General features: G+C 45.5%; 5 protein-coding genes, 2 non-coding genes and 1 pseudogene across 7 annotated transcripts; 2 read left to right on the top strand and 6 right to left on the bottom strand.

Moving 5' to 3' along the window:
* Positions 1-3,819: 3,819 nt before the first annotated feature.
* LOC9663255 (DNL-type zinc finger protein) lies at positions 3,820-4,790 on the top strand. The gene has a single exon (XM_024683474.1). It carries the CDS (start codon positions 3,830-3,832, stop codon positions 4,316-4,318), a length of 489 nt encoding a protein of 162 aa, XP_024539242.1. The 5' UTR covers positions 3,820-3,829; the 3' UTR covers positions 4,319-4,790.
* On the bottom strand, positions 4,349-7,156 carry LOC9663256 (stress-response A/B barrel domain-containing protein UP3). Its single transcript, XM_002962200.2, has 2 exons — positions 6,470-7,156; positions 4,349-4,516 (listed from the first exon to the last, which is right to left on the bottom strand). Exons 1-2 carry the CDS (start codon positions 7,154-7,156, stop codon positions 4,349-4,351), a joined length of 855 nt encoding a protein of 284 aa, XP_002962246.2.
* Positions 7,157-7,350: 194 nt separating this feature from the next.
* On the bottom strand, positions 7,351-7,424 carry TRNAF-GAA. The gene has a single exon. It is a non-coding gene; the product is annotated as a tRNA-Phe (tRNA).
* Positions 7,425-7,750: 326 nt separating this feature from the next.
* TRNAF-GAA lies at positions 7,751-7,824 on the bottom strand. The gene has a single exon. It is a non-coding gene; the product is annotated as a tRNA-Phe (tRNA).
* Positions 7,825-8,063: 239 nt separating this feature from the next.
* LOC9646902 lies at positions 8,064-8,812 on the bottom strand (annotated as a pseudogene).
* A 1,486-nt stretch (positions 8,813-10,298) lies between these two features.
* LOC9646903 (GDSL esterase/lipase At1g71250) lies at positions 10,299-11,952 on the bottom strand. The gene is made up of 6 exons (XM_024687629.1): positions 11,923-11,952; positions 11,438-11,874; positions 11,241-11,368; positions 10,953-11,180; positions 10,625-10,880; positions 10,299-10,555 (listed from the first exon to the last, which is right to left on the bottom strand). Exons 2-6 carry the CDS (start codon positions 11,688-11,690, stop codon positions 10,332-10,334), a joined length of 1,089 nt encoding a protein of 362 aa, XP_024543397.1. The 5' UTR covers positions 11,691-11,874; positions 11,923-11,952; the 3' UTR covers positions 10,299-10,331.
* Positions 11,939-15,083, bottom strand: LOC9646904 (sperm-associated antigen 1). Its single transcript, XM_002962203.2, has 16 exons — positions 15,016-15,083; positions 14,887-14,949; positions 14,744-14,836; positions 14,630-14,687; positions 14,478-14,558; positions 14,180-14,424; positions 14,046-14,127; positions 13,894-13,995; positions 13,772-13,840; positions 13,657-13,717; positions 13,330-13,607; positions 13,155-13,265; positions 12,897-13,103; positions 12,713-12,850; positions 12,179-12,643; positions 11,939-12,124 (listed from the first exon to the last, which is right to left on the bottom strand). Exons 1-16 carry the CDS (start codon positions 15,078-15,080, stop codon positions 11,954-11,956), a joined length of 2,289 nt encoding a protein of 762 aa, XP_002962249.2. The 5' UTR covers positions 15,081-15,083; the 3' UTR covers positions 11,939-11,953.
* Positions 15,084-15,212: 129 nt separating this feature from the next.
* Positions 15,213-18,055, top strand: LOC112348974. The gene is made up of 4 exons (XM_024682466.1): positions 15,213-16,664; positions 16,769-16,915; positions 16,984-17,112; positions 17,165-18,055. The coding sequence occupies exons 1-4, from the start codon at positions 15,246-15,248 to the stop codon at positions 17,780-17,782; spliced, it is 2,313 nt and encodes a 770-aa protein (XP_024538234.1). The 5' UTR covers positions 15,213-15,245; the 3' UTR covers positions 17,783-18,055.
* Positions 18,056-18,092: the final 37 nt, after the last annotated feature.

Genomic DNA, 18,092 nt, shown 5'->3' on the forward strand with positions numbered 1-18,092 from the left:
TGCTAGAATAAGTATCTAATAGCAATTGTAAACAAATTAACAAAAGCTTTGACTTTCATTTAGCAAGTTAAGTAGTCAATAGTCAAGAAGTCAAATACTCATTACCAGCAGTTAATCATAGAAAATGCCTTATTAGATCAAATGCCATTAACTCAAACGGATGGAAAATTACAATTAACTCTAACTGTCCTTCTATAGCATAAGGGGGAATATTACAAACTTAGCACCAACGTACATAAAAACATTATGTTGTGTCTTTGGCTAATAGAAAGATATGTAAATTCCTAGTCACACAATGATGTCCTATATATCGTTTCTTAAAAATATAAATGCCAAAATGGTAAATCATTAGCAAGTGATGCAAAATTCTGAAATCTATTGCAAAGCTTTCGGATCTATAGCTCAATATTGTGAGCCTCACGAACCTTATCAAGAGAGGTAAATTTTACTCTGCACCTTATGAATATTCAACATTAAGTACAACAATTGTTGATGGCATAGAATCTTTGTCTAAAAAATCCACAAGCCTTAAAGTTACATTTAGCATGATTGTGCCACAATAAATCCATACCAAGGATTAGGTCAACAACTTGACTCGGCACCACCCGCAACAACTACAGCTCAAGCTCAAAATTGCCCATACATACAATTAAGTCCACATCACTTCGTGCATATACATGTGTACGACTGTTGCCATAAAGAATAAAAACTAGCTCTACCAAATTGTAGTGCACGTGGTTTTGACCCTTTATCCTATGGTGATTTACCATAGGATAACACCACGAAGCGGAACCTAAACCCTCTTTGTGCTACGTGACAGATGCCACATATCACATGCCACATGTCCAAAGGAACGTGGTGCGAAACTCAAGGTTCAGGGCCTTGGGCTACTGAACGAAGGAACGGTGCCAAACTCCCAAGCGTGGAGCCAAGGAGTGATGGAACCGAACCACGGAGCAACTCTCGAGCATATAGCCTAAGGAGCAAAGGGACAAGAGCCCAGAGCGACTTGGAATAGTCCTGGAGCAATCAACTTCCCAATGCCAGGACCAGTATGCAAAACGGAGCCAAACGGAGTGTGGCACTATTTCAGCATACCAGTAGCCTAACATGAGGATATGGGTACTCCACCAGCTAGTATGGAATGGAACTTGGGCTTAGACCCAAGCCGGACACAGAACAAGGATAGGCACGCAAGCAGGAGTTAGACTATGCCTCAGGTTGGTCAGCCATGCCCGACCTACCCACTATCCCTACTGTACATTTGGAACCCCCCATAACCCCGCCGCCCCACACACCCCCCCCCCCCCCCCCTTGAGGAGGAACACAGGCTTTGGGCTTTCACCCCAAGCCTCCCTTAGTATTAGGAGTTAGTCTTTGGGACAAGCTCGAAACTTACTAAATATGGAATGTTCCTAGATTGTGAATTTGGACACGAGATGAACACCATTGTGTTCAGGCCGATCTCTACATTCCGTAGATATGCCAAATGAGCAAACCTGGACACTTTCCATAAATAGCATTTAGGACTGAAATGAGACTAACACAAAGGGCATGATAGCGAGGGTGTTTGGCAGACACGGTAAGCTATCATGTAGCGATATTGAGGGACTAATTTTAATACGCGAGGGTTCTTGTCACTAGCAAGTGCAAGACAAAACGAGACGGGAACTCTTTACCGGGCTAAGTATGCTTAGTTAATAACACGTAGGAATTCCGTCCTTATGCTCGTCCGGTCTAAGTACACTCGAAATGCCCAGTTAACTCCACTAGCACAAGAGGGACTGATAAAGGGTCTAGCAATACCGACCTCCTACCGTCGTGGTAGTAAAGTAAGAGTGTCCGTAAGGACTAATCGACAGGTAACTTTCGATACCCAAAGTCACATTCGCGACACAAACTATACAAATATAAATAATAACATGTAACAACAGATTGAGTAATAGAGGATAAACTCAAGTTTATATCCACTAACATAGAATAATAGGAGATATTTTATTATTAAAATGATATTGGAAAATAAACACTAGATAAATTAGTGTTAAGTGAACCTTTTGATGATACTCTCAAAAGAAAGATGGAAGGGTCACTGATTTATTCATGCAAAGACCCTCTACTACTTGTGTGACTCCTCATTTCTCAGAAACATCTTAGTGTCTAAACCTTCCACTACAGTAACATCAATAAGATGTTGTTGATGCCAAAGTTTTCACCTAGGAAATGGAAGTCGTTAATCTAGAAAATGATGATAATACCAATAAGTGTAACCAACTTTATCACATACCCAACAACAAACATCACAACTATGATCACATTTTCACCTTTGTCTTTGAATTCCGGCAACAATAACATTAATTTCTATTGGAATAGGACTATCTCCTATAAAAAGTGGAGTTAAAGGATATGTAGTGAGAAGTGGAAAAAGTGATGTTTCATAATATTGTGCTAAGCAAAGAGTAACATCAAGAGTAGCAGTAATATAAATATTACAATATATTAACAAAGTGTTGGCCACAACATTCCCAACTTGATCCGTTCCGACATTTTTAGCTCCATATAAAGTAAGAGGTTTTGGAAATGAATGCAAAATTGCATTACTGAATTAGATGGTCCTTGATGAAGACAATACAATTGTTAAAAGGTATTCTCATAATTATTAACATGTCCAAATGCATGCTTGAAGATGTTCAAAAGAATGCTTTAATCCTCAAAAGTGGTTATGTTCAAACCATTATACAACTGTAATGTTATCCCTTAAAAACTGTGGGAAATTCATGAAAATGCCAAATATCATCCCAAAAATGATATATAGCAATCATTATAAAGTGATTGAACCAATGGTACACATCATCCCCAAGACTTCCATAGAAGAAATCTAGCTAGACACAAGGATTGACACCAAGAGCAAGAGGAGTTGTATTATGTGCTGTGAATGTCATTATCAACTAAGTTTGATTATTCAACTGTAATCATATACATTGAACAATTGCATGAATTACTACTCCAAAGTCAAAACAAGAGGAGGCTACTGCTTTGCCAAGAAGATGAACAAAAAAGAAAAAGTAAAAGAGAAGAAATTAACAAAACTATAAGGAAAAGAAGATCTAAATAATACAAAAGCTAAATTTAAATTAAAATCCCAAATCCAAACACTGTTGAAAGACAATCAAAATTGCCTCCACTAATGAGTGCATGGAATATGGAAATAGAATACAAAAATGTGCATTTCAATTAGCCTAAAGTTTTAATTTATATATAGGAGCAAATGGTCTGGATTGAAATAAATCTAACAGCTATCAAAATCCCACTACACTAATATTACTTGGCCCTCAAAGATTTATCTAATACAGTTTAATAGAAAATTTCTTTTACTCTTATTTGTTGTACTTCTAATACTTTTCAAAATAACAAAACTTGGTTGGAGAGGGAAAAACTTAAAACAACTTGAGAATGGACATGAAGTATTGTCCTGGAATAGATCTCTCCACCTCCTCAAGAGACTTTACATTGTAGTCTACCACACTGCCAAATTTGAGGAGGGACTGGGGCAGCAGTCATTGGAAGGATACTCACGCAGCTTAATTACGAGCACTGATGTTGTATAGTTTCTGGAACAAAGAAAGAAAGGATTTAGAGTTTTGTCCCTGCAATTGTGTTTTGAGGCTGGAGTGCTCAAGGACGGGGTGTGCGATGACGGAGGTTGTCGAGGCGAGCAGGATGTGGAGCTTTCCCAATCTCGCCACTTCGAGCGAGGGGTTGGGTTCCCCAAATACGTTTTCAATTTAACTGTGAAATTGAGTCAGGGTTAGGGCTCTTGAGCTAGGGTTTGATGGCGTGGGCGAGGGCGATTGGCGGCTTATGCAGGCGCGCGGGCAGCGGCCGCTTAGATTCTCTTTCCAACCCAGGATTCCAGCGGATTTCTAGCTTGTTTGGCCAAAGGGGCTACTGCGCGCCGGTGGCAGCGCCACTGTCAGATAATTCGGCGGCACCGGCGCTGGCCTACGAGCTCAAGTCCTCGCTCAAGTCTTCGCCGCGGCACGATTTGGCGATGATCTACACTTGCACGAAGTGTAACACGCGATCGGCCAAGACGTTTAGCAGGGAAACGTACGACAGTGGGGTGGTGATTGTCCGGTGTGGGGGATGTAGCAATCTCCACCTCATCGCGGACAGACTTGGGATGTTTGGGGACAAGGGGAGCATTGAGGATTTTCTAGCGGAGAGAGGTGAGAAGGTGAAGAGGGAGTCTGAGGATACGTATGAGTTTGCGCTCGAGGATTTAGTTGGAGCAAAATCCAGTGAAAATTCTCGGGACTAGTTTCTAGTCGATTCTTGCTTAGAATCAAGTCTACAGTTCAGTTGCCCACTCTCGCATCCCGGTAGCATAGCGTTTGACGACACTATCCTGCATGCCCACCAGTGTGGTTTGCACGTAACGTCTTGAGCGCCTGTCCAGAAACTTTGGCTTGTCTTTCGGATTCTTCTTGGCGCAGCGCAACCAGAAGAGTCGCCCATCCTATCAAACAGCTCCAAAGCCAGACGATCCTCCGATTTCGACGTCATTCTTCTCCTCCATCTCGTTCGCGAGCTAGCACTTTGCGTGCATGTCCTGGTACTCGCTGGAGAGGAGGGACACCACTTACGAGCTTGCCCGAGTTGCAGGAATACTTTGACAGCTCCTGGTTTCAACACACCGTTGTCTTTTTGTTTGTTGTCAGCAAACTAGGCTGGGAAATATCTCATTCCCAGCTGTTAGATCAAAGAATTAAGTAATTCTTTTTACTTGGCTCCACACATTTATAAAAATGGTATATAAATTTAATGACTATAAAATATGATTTGGATATTTAGTTTCTAAATTACAGTTATTTTAGATTGAAAATAATGTTGATAATAAACAAAATGGTTGGGTGCCCATAAAACATTTTAACCATGTCCTAGGGCTGTTCATAGCCTTATCATTTGGCTTCTTTGCTGAACCATTTATCTATATATAGTTTTTTATTAAAGTTATTTTTTAACTTTAATAATTAAATTTAGAATTCCTTGTGATATAGATATTTTAGTACTATCACTATAACTTATTAGGTATTGATATACTAATTCTAGTTTATTTATTAGTTGATAATAAGTTGCAATTATTTATGTAATATCATGAGTATTTAAAATTCTAAGTTTTTCAAACTTTGGATAATAAGTTGTTGCAGATAAGTCTTGAAAATAATGAACATTATACAAAAATTGTTTTATACTTTTTATTGACCATTTGTAAAAGGATATGAATATTTATATATATGAGCTTTTAAATTATTAACTTATTTATTCAAACTGATTATGAATTATTTACTTAAGAAAATTTTAAACAATGTGTTATAAAGAAAAAAAACTACTTTATTCTAATTTCAATATTTTCTATTATACTTTATATATTCTTAAAACATTTTCACACTTATTTGTATTGCTTTTTTAGTCTTATAGTGTATTAATTCTGAAAGGAAAATTGTATTCTCTCTAAAAAATAAGAATATAAAAAATGTGCGTAATTTATAGTAGTTTAGTCGAAAACTTTATACTAATTGTGAATTTTAGTTTTATATGTGAATTTAGCACTACTTATTTGTACTAGTGATGATACTTAAAATGCATTTTCTAATGTCTAACAATAGAATGGAAGGTTGTTTCTTATGGATGAAGTGACTAGTTTGATTTGTTAAATAGATTGTTACAAAGTAGTTCATTTAAAATAATGAAATACAATTTATAAGTTTATGAATATTATACACAATAGTAGTAAATGAACATTAGCCATCAAAATTAACACACCCTTATACTTAAATTGTTTACTAATATTATATATTATTAATACTAGGTTATAACTGAAAACTAAAGAATCATTACTTTTTCTTTTATTTTATGTATTTCCAAACATGCAAAAAGGATAGGACACCATTGCCACTACTGATTGATGGATGTTTGCTATCTATGTAAACACCATTAAATCCAATATAAGAAGAGAATAGCTGGTTTTCTTGCTCGCACGATACAATCACTCCCGTTTGGAAGCATCATCTAGAGCTGTTACCACAAGAGCTGCTGAAACTGATGCTCTAAAAGCAACTAGACATTTATGTGAAAAGGATTATATAAATCTTACTCAAGCAATCTGTTAGAAGTGTCTTATGGCAATGTTGGTTTGGAATCCTGTCACCTGCACCTCTGTGATAGCAAGGATCCGTACTGTGATCAGTACAGAATATATTAGAATCTAGTATGGTAAGCAAGGAGCTGAAGTGGCAGCAAGGTGTCAGGAGCAAGGAGCTCGAACTGGGTTAAGCGCCTTGTTTTAAGTGTAGATCATCGCCAAATCGTCTTGAAGCTCATCCGCTGGAACCTCCGGCTGGAAAGACTAGAAGCTAAACTCCCGCTACTCGCGCGCAGCGTGTGCAAATTCAAATTTGAAATTTCAAACGTATTCGTGGCCGGGCTCTGCGAGTGGCGAGTTCTCGGCCTGCATGCCCGTCTCGTTCCAGTAATCCACGAGAATGAAATCCTCCACGAACGGCCCCTCCTTGAGCTTCGCCAGCACCACTTCCGGGCTGTTGTCAATCAGCTCCGCCTCGTCGATCCAGCGGAAGAACGCCAGGTAGCCGAAATCAAACCCCCTCGCTCGAACCGGCGAGAAATTGGGGCCGCCACCATCGAAGCTCGAGGTCCTGCTCGCCTCGGCGATCTCCGAGACGAGCTGCTCCCTGCCATCGCCGCACACCCCGTCCTTGAGCCGGCACAGCACGATCCTCTTTGCCTCGAAGAACTGGTCGACGTGCTTCTCGACGCTCGACTCCCAGTCCAGCGCCAAGACGGACTCGCAGATGGGATTCACGAACTTGTCCATGCAGTAAATCTGCGCTGGGTGGAGCGAAAGCGCGGCCAGCGCCGCCTTGTTCTGGTGCCGCGAGTGGAGGACGTGCGTGTAGCCACCGCTGAGAATTTTGTGCGCCGGCCATATAGACAGCACCGGTCCGGCCTTGAGGTGGAGGACGCCGTTGATGGCCCGCAGCTTGTTAAGTTGTTCCACCATCTCGGCTCGCTTCTCGGCCGAAGCCCAGTGCCGGGCCTTGAAAAGAAGGACGTGCTCCACCAGGTGAACGATCGGCATCCTGGAGCTTCACTGCAAATCTCTGGAAGAAAACCAAGAGCACAAGCGTGAGAATTGTTGTCGCGCTGTTGCTTCACCATCTTGATCACAGCGCTACTTTCACTGAAGGGAGACTTGCTTTTTCTCACTCGCTCATCGAAACGACAGCACACCTCTTCGTAAACGTCTCCAGAAACTAAAAGATAAGTTTATAATGCCGGAGAGTGGGATTGAACCACCGACCTTGTGATTTTCAGTCACACGCTCTAACCAAATGAGCTACTCCGGCATCGTGCTGCCCTCATGAAGATATTCACAAGCCTGAGCGTGCTTTATGCATTGCTAAAATTAATGAAAAACAGCAAAAAGGTAATAAATGGTCGGGAAACTCGGGCAACAGCAATATATTGCAGCAAAAAACTTCCAAGCGCATGATCCTGCCAAGGTCTGTTTCTTCTTGAAAAAATCTAGACTAGAGCTTGCAGCAAGAATACAATGCAACTTTATGCTAAACAAAACCATAGACTACATGACTACCATACAGCTTGCAGCAAGAATACAATGCAACATTATGCTAAACAAAACCATAGACTACATGACTACCATACAGCTTTATGCCAGAGAGTGGGATTGAACCACCGACCTTGTGATTTTCAGTCACACGCTCTGACCAAATGAGCTACTCTGGCACCTTGTTGCCCTACCGATGAACTTCGCGAGCCTGAGCAAACTTTGTACACCTGCATTGTAAAGTAAAATCTTAGACAAACCATAACTAAAACCAAGAGCTCCTGTATAAAGTGTTCGATCATAAGCACCGGATGAATAGTAAAGAAACACTTAACTCTGTTAGCAGAGGGATGAACGCTGAGCAAAGCACAATCCAACAACATGATAGATTAATTTCGCAGCGAGGAAATCATCCAATCTAAGCAGGATTCACAGTCCTCCTTGCGTCGGTCCACGCCTGAGCAATCGTTTTCTTCATGTTATCGTCGCCCTCGTCGTACATATTCTGCAACAACAAGGTCACGATCGATCCAAAACCATGCATCCATGGAAGTTACCTTCGTCAGGTCCATGATGCCAGCCGTCGAATTCTTCCCTTCATCCGGCTTAAACTGTGCATCCACAATCGATCGTCTCAGACAAGAGAGAAAAGCGCGAAGAACAGACCTTGTCTTCCTTGTAGTGTAGATCGGTCCACCACAAGGCGCTTGGGCTTGACAATCACATTACTTGCCGCTGGATCTATAGGCTTGTGGAGCCTTGGAACACCCCACCGGTAGTTCTTCCCTGCCAAGACTCGTCCCGGAACTTCGATGATACTTTGTCAGCGGAGACACCCTCGATTCCAAGGTAGATCTTCAAACGAGAAGAAAGCAAGTGAGTCGCTAGGCGAGATCGAGAGCTCACCCGCGAGGAGAGGGAGGATTCGTCGCCGCCAAGGCCGATGCTTGCGATCTCGGCGGAGAGCAGCGATTTCAGTCGCGGCCGCTTGGCTTGATCCAGCAGCGCCTTGAGCTCCTGGAGATCATCCATGACGTCTGGCGCCATCAATCCGCCCCACAGACCAGGGAATCCCGCTCGCGGCGTCGCCCACTTCGAAGCACATTCGCTCTTATTTTCTTTCCCCTTGCTTGCCTTGTCTTGCATCGTTAGCTTTGGCTGCTGCATCGAGGCGAGCTTTCCTTCCTTCTCTTCTCTCACGCGAGCGCCATAGCTCCCTCTCACCTAGAGATCGTCGAGGTACTTGCGCTGTGGAAAGCTCTCGGGGCACAGCTCCTTGAATCGTTTGTAGCATCTCTTGGCCCTCTCTTTCTCGCCGAGAGAATCATAGAGCAGTCCCTGGAGAAATCGTTGGATAAGTCACAGAAACTTTGAGAGCTAATCGAAGAACTTGGAAGTTCTCGTGAAGTTCTTCGTCACTCACCTGGCGGAGATATGGACGAAAGTCAGATCTTCCTTGGTCAGTTCCTCGTACTGCTCGAGAGCCTGTGTCAGCTTCTCCTGGAAGAAATCCACCACTGGAGCTTAGAACAAGAAAAGAAAAATCTCACAAAGCTAATTCTAGTACCTGAGACGTAAGAATCTGGCCGAGAAGCATCTTAAAGTTGCGAGCTGCAAAGCTTTCTTTATGGCGGCATGGATCATCTCTAGAACCTGGGAGTCGTCTTCTCCATCTTTCTCCATAGCTAAAGCCAGTTCCTGGAGCAAAAAACACACTGGTGCTTCTAAGGAAAACGACTGATTTGCAAAGCCTTCGCGGAGAAAGGTTGGATCTCCACAAGCTCCCGGAACTCCTCCCTGGAATGTCTCACATCCCCAACAAGCCCGTAAGCTCTGGCTCTCATGAATCTATACTCGAGATGCTCTGGCTCCAACTCGATCATCCTTCCCAGAACCTCAATCGCCTCCCCTCACCTCGCCATTTTCCATCCTGAGCGAGAGCAAAGCCTTGTAAGCCACCAAGTTGCCCGCCTCCTCCTCGATCGTCTTTAGCACCGCCTTGAGCGTCCTCTCATTGGCCTTTGCGCGAAGAACCCTGGACGGAACCTTTGAGCTCTTCCCTGGCTTCTCGACGAGCTCTCTCTTGATTCCTTCTCTGCGTTTGAGCTCCCAGAAGATCACGTAGTGCGCACGAACAGCGGTGGAATTGCCGTAGGCTATGAAGTTCGCGACCTCGATCCCTGCCTCTTTTAACACCTCCTTTACCACATTTTGGAGCTCTTGCTCGTCGACCATCTCGTTTTGGACGCTCAGAACCGCGTTCTTGCGGTGGCTAAAAGCCAGCTGGGAAAAACTTGATACTTTCATCATAGCGTGGTTATTAGGAATTCTCAACCATTCATTTAAGGAACCTATAGCCAAACTAAATAAGGTTGCAAGTGATCTAAAATGCACTTGTATAGCTAATAAAAGATGGCAAAAGCATTATGGCATTGATGGGTTGCAGACATTATATAAGGCACCACCACCACCTATTTTGCATAGAGCCGCTAAAAGCAATCTCCTCTAAGTAAGACATTTAATTTACATCTGGACCATGTGGACACGCTTACCTTTGCTCAACACCATTTACTCATTTTAGTCAGTCGGGATCCCAAGTTCAATTACGGAATTTGCTTTTGTTTTCTCTCCGCTGACATATAGTGAAACCATAAATTCAATGGTGGTGTAATTTATTTTTATAGTTTCAACTGGAGGTAACTAGTTGATAGACGTTGATCGGGTGATTTACATCCGGCCCTCCACGAAAGGCTTTGATAGCAACATCTCGAGCAACTCCAGCAGTAGGATGGAACTCATCGAAGAAAATGTGTTGCGATGGATTGGAGCAATATGGAACTTTGGGCAGACAGAAGAAAGAGCCTCTGTAAGGACCGATACCACAGCAAGCAGTCCCTGTGACCTTGAATCCTGCTCGGGAAAGTAAAGACATAAAACCTGAGACCTGGAGATCCAAAGGGTAAAACTTGAGATGCTCACCGTGCTGGCTTGGATTGTTGTAGATGGACATGAACGAGTAGTACGAGTCCGTGTAGACGGTCCTGAGACCAGGAAGAGATCTCTCCACCTCCACGAGGAGGGACTTGAGTCCTACATTGTAGTCCACCGCGAGTTTGTTCACAAAGTCTATGCACTCGTCGTTCTTGCTGCCGAATTTGAAGAGGGACTGGGGGCAGCAGCCGATGGGAGGCATGCTCACGACATGCAGCTTACGAGCACCGATGTTGTATAGTTCCTGGAACGAAGAAGGAAAGGATTTAGAGCTTCGTCCCGTGACGAAGGCTTTAAGTTTTGGAAAGCAACGAACCTGCAATTGCGATTTGAGGCTGGACAGCAGCAAGGCCTGGAATTGAGCGGGAGTTCCTTCCCTCGGCCTGACGAGATAATTGTTGAGATAGTCGTTGCTTCCCGTGACAACAGAGAACAAGGCCTTGCTGAGAAGCGTCCTCGTGCGTTTTTCTCCAATAAGCTCTTGGATTTCCTGCTTAACTTTGTGCATGCTTTTCAGTTGAGAGCCCATTGGCATGTTCTGCCCCTGCAAGAAAACGCTCCAAAGCAAGGGTCAGCTCCAGATTTGCTGTTGACAAGAACTTACGAAAATCTTTCCAGTGAAATCAAGGATTCCAGAGCCTGAGGACGCAAAGTTGACGCCGAGGAGAAGCTTGCTGCCTTTGGTAGAGGGGTCCAGATAAGCGGGAACGAAAGGCAGTCCCAGAAGCTCAGCTGTTCACCACGACGGGAAAAGAACAAAAACGAAGTTAACACACAAAAAGTCTTGCAAAGGTGACTTACTCAGGTAGTCGACTGAAACTCTCCCATTGCTGAATCGCCCCGTTGCAATGTGCGTGTCAAAGTCGACTCCATACGGATGGAAGTTGCTCTTGGCAAGCGTGAAGAGATGGTTGTTGTTGCCAACGTCAACCAGGGAGTCTCCAAAGATGAAGTACGCGGGAACGAGCGGAGAGCTCGCATTTGCTGCCCAAGACCCAGAGATCCAAAGGATCCACTGGAGCACGACGGCGAGCAAAATACGAGAGAGTTGCATCCTCTCGCCCGTTCGGATCCTTTCCCCTCGCCCGCTGCTTATATTCGTGTCTTTTCCTCTCCTTTTACCTGTCGAGTGAGGAAGGTTGGTGCTTTTGCTTTCGATTTTTGGTTCTGTCGTTCATGTGACTCCATTAAATGAGAGTTCTAAACTTGGTTATTTTTGACCCGCCAAAGGGGCACCGCTGTATTAATGTTGTCAATATGCAATTTACGCTTCCAACAACAATTACCTGTTTAGGCGCCTCACGTCTACAGTAAAGCTCAGTAGAACTGTGCTTTAAGTTCCTGAGCACGGTCGAGAGGAGCGCCGCATGAGTCACGAAGCCAGTCGAAGATTGACAGGAATGTATTCTTCTCACAGGGCGCCAGAAGCTTTAAAATAAGCCCAAAACGCTTCACTTTCACCAGCCCGCCAAGCACTGCCATTGTTCCCTGGAAGAATCTTCCCGTTAAGGTAGAAGAAGAGATAGAAAGATAGGAACTTACCGCGGGATCGTGTGGCATGAACGCAGCTTGCAACGACTTTAGAATGATCCTCAGGACTTCCACGCTCAGGTTCTCCTTGAAAATCCCCGGATACTCGTCAATGTGGATCCTGCTGATGAACTCTCTAAGCAGCTGTGATTGGCCTTGTAGTCGTTCACACGATCGCTGGAACTCTATCGCGGTCCTTGGCTTTTCAGGAACTGTCGTTGCCCTGGCTTGTCTGACGTTCCGTTCAGGAGCTATTGGACGCTCTTGTGGTTGAGACACTGGAATGCAAGCTCCTTCGCCAATCTGAGTCTTTATTTCGTGCATCGAAGGGCTCCTTCCCGAGGTTTCTTCAAGATTCTTGTCGCTGCCAGCCTCTTCCTGGGATGACTCTTTGACAAATGATACTCGAAGCTTCCGCTTGATAGTCCTGAGCTTCTCACCGATTTCTGAATCATCCGGTTGCAATTTCAGAGCGGCCTGAAGATATAGAAGAAGAATCATGAGTAACAGAAAATGTTTTCCTATATAGAAAAGAAAATGTTGGACCTGTAGGTCTTTGAGGGCCCCTCGAAGATCACCAAGGCCTTCAAATGCCAATGCTCTCCTGTAGTATGCCTTCGCATATCCACAATCTATGGTAATTGCTTCAGAACAATCCGATATTGCGGTATTCCAATCTCTCATCTGCAATGCAAACAAAGTTGGCCATAACGCAGACACTAGAATTTACCTTTAGATAGCAGAGTGCTCGGTTAGCAAAAGTTGCCGCAATGCCATGATCTAAACTCAAACTCCTGCTGTAACACTTGATCGCTGCGCAGTAATCTTGAGACTTGAAATGTTCATTCCCGATTGTTCGCTGCTTGTTTGCTTCTTCTCGAGCGTCATTGGTATTTTCAGGCCGACACGCCGTCGATGATTCCTCATGCTCGCATTTCTACACAAAGGTCATCACGTCAGTAAACTTCAAATGGAAAGCGCTAGATACCGTCTCAACGATCTCCTCAATCACCATCGGCCCAGCTCGCATAGGAATGTACGAAGAGTTCTCCTCGAGCGCAGGAGAGAGTTTACGTTCAGATAGGATCTTTAGCTCGCCCTGCAAAAGTTACAAGATTGGCATCGAACATCTATATAGAGATAAGCTTAATAGATGAAATCACCTCGGGAACACTCTCTTTCGTAGATATTTCACGTTGAGGAAATTTCTGCGTCTTAGTCACCCGAGTTCGAAGGGCTGGAGTTCGACTCTCCATCTCTAGCAACGCTGAAGAAGAACGGGATTCCTCTTCACCTCCAACCTCTTCTATTGAAATTCTTTTACAACTGTCTGCAAGCTTATCATCGTCTTTTTGCTTCTTCCGAACAGCTCTTTCTGCCTTTTCTTTCAAGGTCGAGGCCTCCTTACAAGATGAATCCAAATCAAATGCAGCGGTTAAATCTGCAACGTGGAATTCAGAAACGTCATAAACTCTAAACCGAATGAGCACCTCTCAAGGCCGCCTCCGGCCTTCCTATTTCCAGATAAGCCACTCCACGACGAAGAAGTGCCTGCTCTTGCGACGGCATTGTTCGCGTTAGCTCAAAATCAGAAATATTGTATACCTTGACGTGATTTGGGTCGAGTTGAAGTGCTTTGGAACAGTCTGCAACAGCATCATCCCATCGATTCAGCTGTTCATATATGCTCGTCATGGATGTGCAAACTAGTGTCAATTGACGATTACCTTAACTTGAACTGCAGCACGATTAGCAAACGTCGTCGCCGAATTCGAAAATAGTTCGAGGGACAAGCTGTACGCATCTAGTGAAGCAATATATTCTCGTGCCTGAATATAAACAGAATCAGTCCCCAGATTGCAAATGCAGTTATTTTTACCTTAAACAGCTCATTGCCCTTCTCTCGCTCTCGGTTTGCATGCCATTCCCTCTCTGTTTGCGATTTAGAAACAATAGCATTCCTGCATACAGATTATTAGCGCTATAGATTTTTGCAAAAACTGGTATACGGACCTTTCTTTGGTTTTCTTGGGACGAGGTATCTTTTCTTCGGTATTGCAGTCGTCTTCCTGGAGAAAATGTACAACATCAACCCAGCACTGCCAATGATAGAAATGACTTGCGTTTTCGCATTTTGCGGCGAATTCATCCCATAGTCGGTAATAATCTCTGCCACTTTTTAAGTCTTTACCCTCTTTCTTCGTGCGGGTATTTAAAACTTCAGAAGGCTTAGTTGTTTCTTGTATAGTTGGCCTGGCCTGCGCATAAAAACCGGAAAGCGTAAGAAACAGAAAATGAGCGCGTAGCCTACTTTGTCGCCGGACTCTGCAGCTTTGGGGCCTTTCACTCTCTGAAGCTGGCGAAGCTTGTCATCGGCACCTTTGATCGCGTCCTGGTGGTGAGAAGAGTGAAGAAATAAGAGCTTGAGAAGTCCCCAGAAGATTTTTGGACGCACGAATTCACCTTCCACGAGTCGAAGGTCTTAAGAAAACCATCGAAATCTTCGTCGTATTCGTCAACTCTGAGATACACGATGAAAAACCACATGAAAAAAGGAGAAGAAGAAGAAACACTTACCGAGTTTCGCGCTCTCCGGGACGAAAAACCCGGCCCCCTAGTTTGATAATAGTTTCGTAAGCAGCCTCGGCAGTTTGGGGAAATCCCTCTTCCCTGGAATCGACTAAATCAGCTGCGAAAGCTAGAAAGAAAGAAATCCTCACCGCATATATCTCTCGAGTTTCTTGAGCTTCCGGAGATCCGTCATGCCGCGGATTTGATCTCCGCTAGAAAGTAGAGAACCAAAACACATTTAACCGGAAAAATGCAGCGATGGCGGCAGTAAATCTTACGTGATATGATCGAATTCGTCCATCTCCTTGTCGGAAATCCATGAGCGCTTCACGCCAGCGACCATAGCTGCGAGAAGCCCTAAGAACAAACTCGGGAATCCAACGGAGGTTTTCTCGACAGCCGTCGGATCCTCCCGCCAGAAATTCGTAGCAATATAGAATTAGGGTTCTTATTTTGGAGCTCGGCTATGGCGGAATGTGAGGCGCTCTGGTGAGGCAATCTGGTCGAAATGGCAGCTCAAGAAGAGGATGCGACTCGCCTGAGATTGCTCCTCGAGTCGTCCTCGAGCTCTCTTGGCGACATCGCCGCCGCCTGTCATGCGGTGGAATCCGTCTCCAGGCACTTGCCAAGATCGTTCTTTTGCGTTTGCTTCCCGCTCCTCCTGCGCAGATTGTTTGGATTCAAGGACTTCCAGGCAGGGGCAGTGACTTCCTCGGAGGGATGGCTCTCGGTCGTCTCGCAGGCGGGCTGTGAATCGGCCGCGACGGTAGTAATCGCTCTCCTAGCGCCCGGGAGCTCGCTCTTCAAATCCCTCCTCGCCTCGGACAGCGAGAGCGTCGTGAGGTATGTGTTTCCATTCGAGCGCCTCCCGGAATGGGTCCGCCGCCTCTTGGCGGTGGAGGGCGGCGGCCCAGTGCTGGAGCACGTCTCGATTCTCTTCCGGAAGAGGCTCAAGGAGGACATCACTGGGTCGATCCAGATCGAGCTAGACATCTTCCAGTATTACATCTTCTGGTTTGCCTACTACGCGGTTTGCAAGGAGTCTCCAGCCGCCAAGACTTCCAAGACTGGGCTCTCTCGATCATCCCAGCTGCGCAGCCAGATCGAGAGCTGGGCTTCTTCCATCCCGGGGCTCCATCACTCTCACCAGGGAAGCTTGGTCTCGCCGCTTCATCCATACTTGCAGCTCCTCCAGCTCTATCTTTCACACTTTGTTGGTCCAGCGATGATCCGGAAAGACAAGCAAGTGATCTCACTATGGGAAGACTACGTCATCTCGCACGCCGACATACTCGTCCGGACTTTGATCGATTTTTGGCTCATTGACGACGATCCTTGTCCGTTCTCGCTCGCGGTGTGCCAGTCTTTGCAGCTCCACACTTTGCCGCCACCTTCGTCTTACGTGCCGCCAGGAAGAGATCTCATCGATGCCGTGAAGCTGCTCATCAACTATTTCAGTGCTCTTCTCCAAACGCAGATTGGTCACCACGAGCAGTTCTTTGCTTCGCCAGAGTCACCGGCTGGATTCAGGAGGAAAGCTTCGCTTCTGTCGGATTTGCGAGCAAGTTCCGCGCTGAATGCCAGTCCGTATCTGCAGTCGCTGCAAAGGCCGCTCTATCGGTTCTTTCTCCGGGCGTTTTGTTTGTGGCCGGTTGGGACGTCCCTGACCAAGGTGCTGCCGATGGTCGACCTGTGGCTGCACTACTTGGAACCATGGACGGCGATTCTTCTCGTCCCAAAGGACAGCAGCGTTCAGCCTGGCTCCAGAGTTGTTCTTGACGAGTCGAAGCGCTTCTACTCGGCATACTGGCAGGAATACGTTCTCTCCAACTATGGTTTCTACACGTCGCTGGTTTCGCACTTCCTGGATTTCGCTTTGAAGTTTCTACACGTCGACATGGAGCTGGTCGTCCAGGCAACATGCAAGGTGAACCCATCGCTCCACTTGCTATAGGTGGCTCCTATACATACACCCATAGAAACTGACCAGAACTGGTGAACTGATGGCGTCGTCTCTTTTTGTTGAAACAGGTTCTCGGTGTTTTGGCCAAGTCAGATGATCTGTTAGATCTTCTGCGGAGGGTTAATGCCGCGTACACGGAAAGCTTTCTCGGGAGGCATCACTATACGAGTAATCCTTTTGTTGACAGAGTCCCAATCATCATGGAACAGCTACAGGTAACTCTTTGCCTATCAAAACTTCCCGTTTTACTCTTTGCTTATCAAATGTTCCCGTATCCTTTCAGGATTGGGAAGAGGGGATGACAAATTCAGAGAAGGAGCATGGCGAGATCTTGCACTCGAGCATGCAGACCAGTGCCCCCCAGCTGCATTTATTTGGTGTGGGAGAATACGGAGGCCATTATGTCTTACAGGTGATATTTGTGAACTTTGGTATCTCTTTGCTAAACAGACTATTCCTTTCAGAGCATCATCTTGCTGGCGGAAGCGGAAAACCGAGCTTGCAACACCGACAAGCTGCCAGTATCTCCCAAGACCTTGAGAAATCTGAAGGAGCTAGTCCTGAAAGTTTTTGAGCGGGAGGTTTTGGGAAGGCAGCAGCCGCTGAGGTCGGACTCTGGCTCTCCACTCCCCGAGATGGTGATCCCGGAGACAAATCACTCGGAGGAGACCCCGGAGAGAAGTCCTGGACTCCAGAGGCACAGCGTGGCGGAGGTGAAGTACAAAGGCGATTGGATGAGACGTCCGATAGAAAGCCAGGAGATCGGGTGGCTTGTCCGGCTGCTGGTGGAGGTCTCGGACAAGCTAAACGGTTGCCTGGGATTTACCGGAGGCAGGGAATTGATCGAAGAACAGGGGTGCTCATCACACTCGCAGGTGCTCGACGCTGTTTTTCCCGAAGTCCTCAAGCCAGTGGCGAGAGCTCTACTCGCAGCTTTCCTCTTCGTGGTGAAGGAGTTGCGGAAGCGGGGATTTAGAATAAATTTGCGGCCACTAGCGAGCAAGCAGGCGATCAGTTCCGGGGCTCTAGCGCTCTTCTTCTACTGGCTGGTCAAGAAGATCGCGGGGTATTTCTTCAAATAATAGCCGTTGGATGGATGGGATCGACGGCTAAGGCGCTAGGGTTCTTTACGACGCTTGAGGCATATTCCATTGGCGGGTTTTTCAAATAAGTCCAACACGTGGCTTATCCGAGTGCTACGTGGCAAGGCCGTCATAACGTTGTGGCTTCCAAGGACGTGGCGTTTAGGGTTTATAGCACAAGAAGAGGCGGCAGGAAGCATCCAGGCAGGTTGAGGGATATCACTTTGGAGTTTTTGGTCACTGTGGATTGAAAATGGAAGAGTTTTCATCGTCTTCGTCGGGATCTCTCTGCGTTTTGGAGCAATGGCGA

The sequence above is a fragment of the Selaginella moellendorffii genome, unplaced genomic scaffold (assembly GCF_000143415.4).
Source record: "Selaginella moellendorffii unplaced genomic scaffold, v1.0 SELMOscaffold_1, whole genome shotgun sequence".
In the NCBI taxonomy this organism is placed as follows: Eukaryota; Viridiplantae; Streptophyta; class Lycopodiopsida; order Selaginellales; family Selaginellaceae; genus Selaginella; species Selaginella moellendorffii.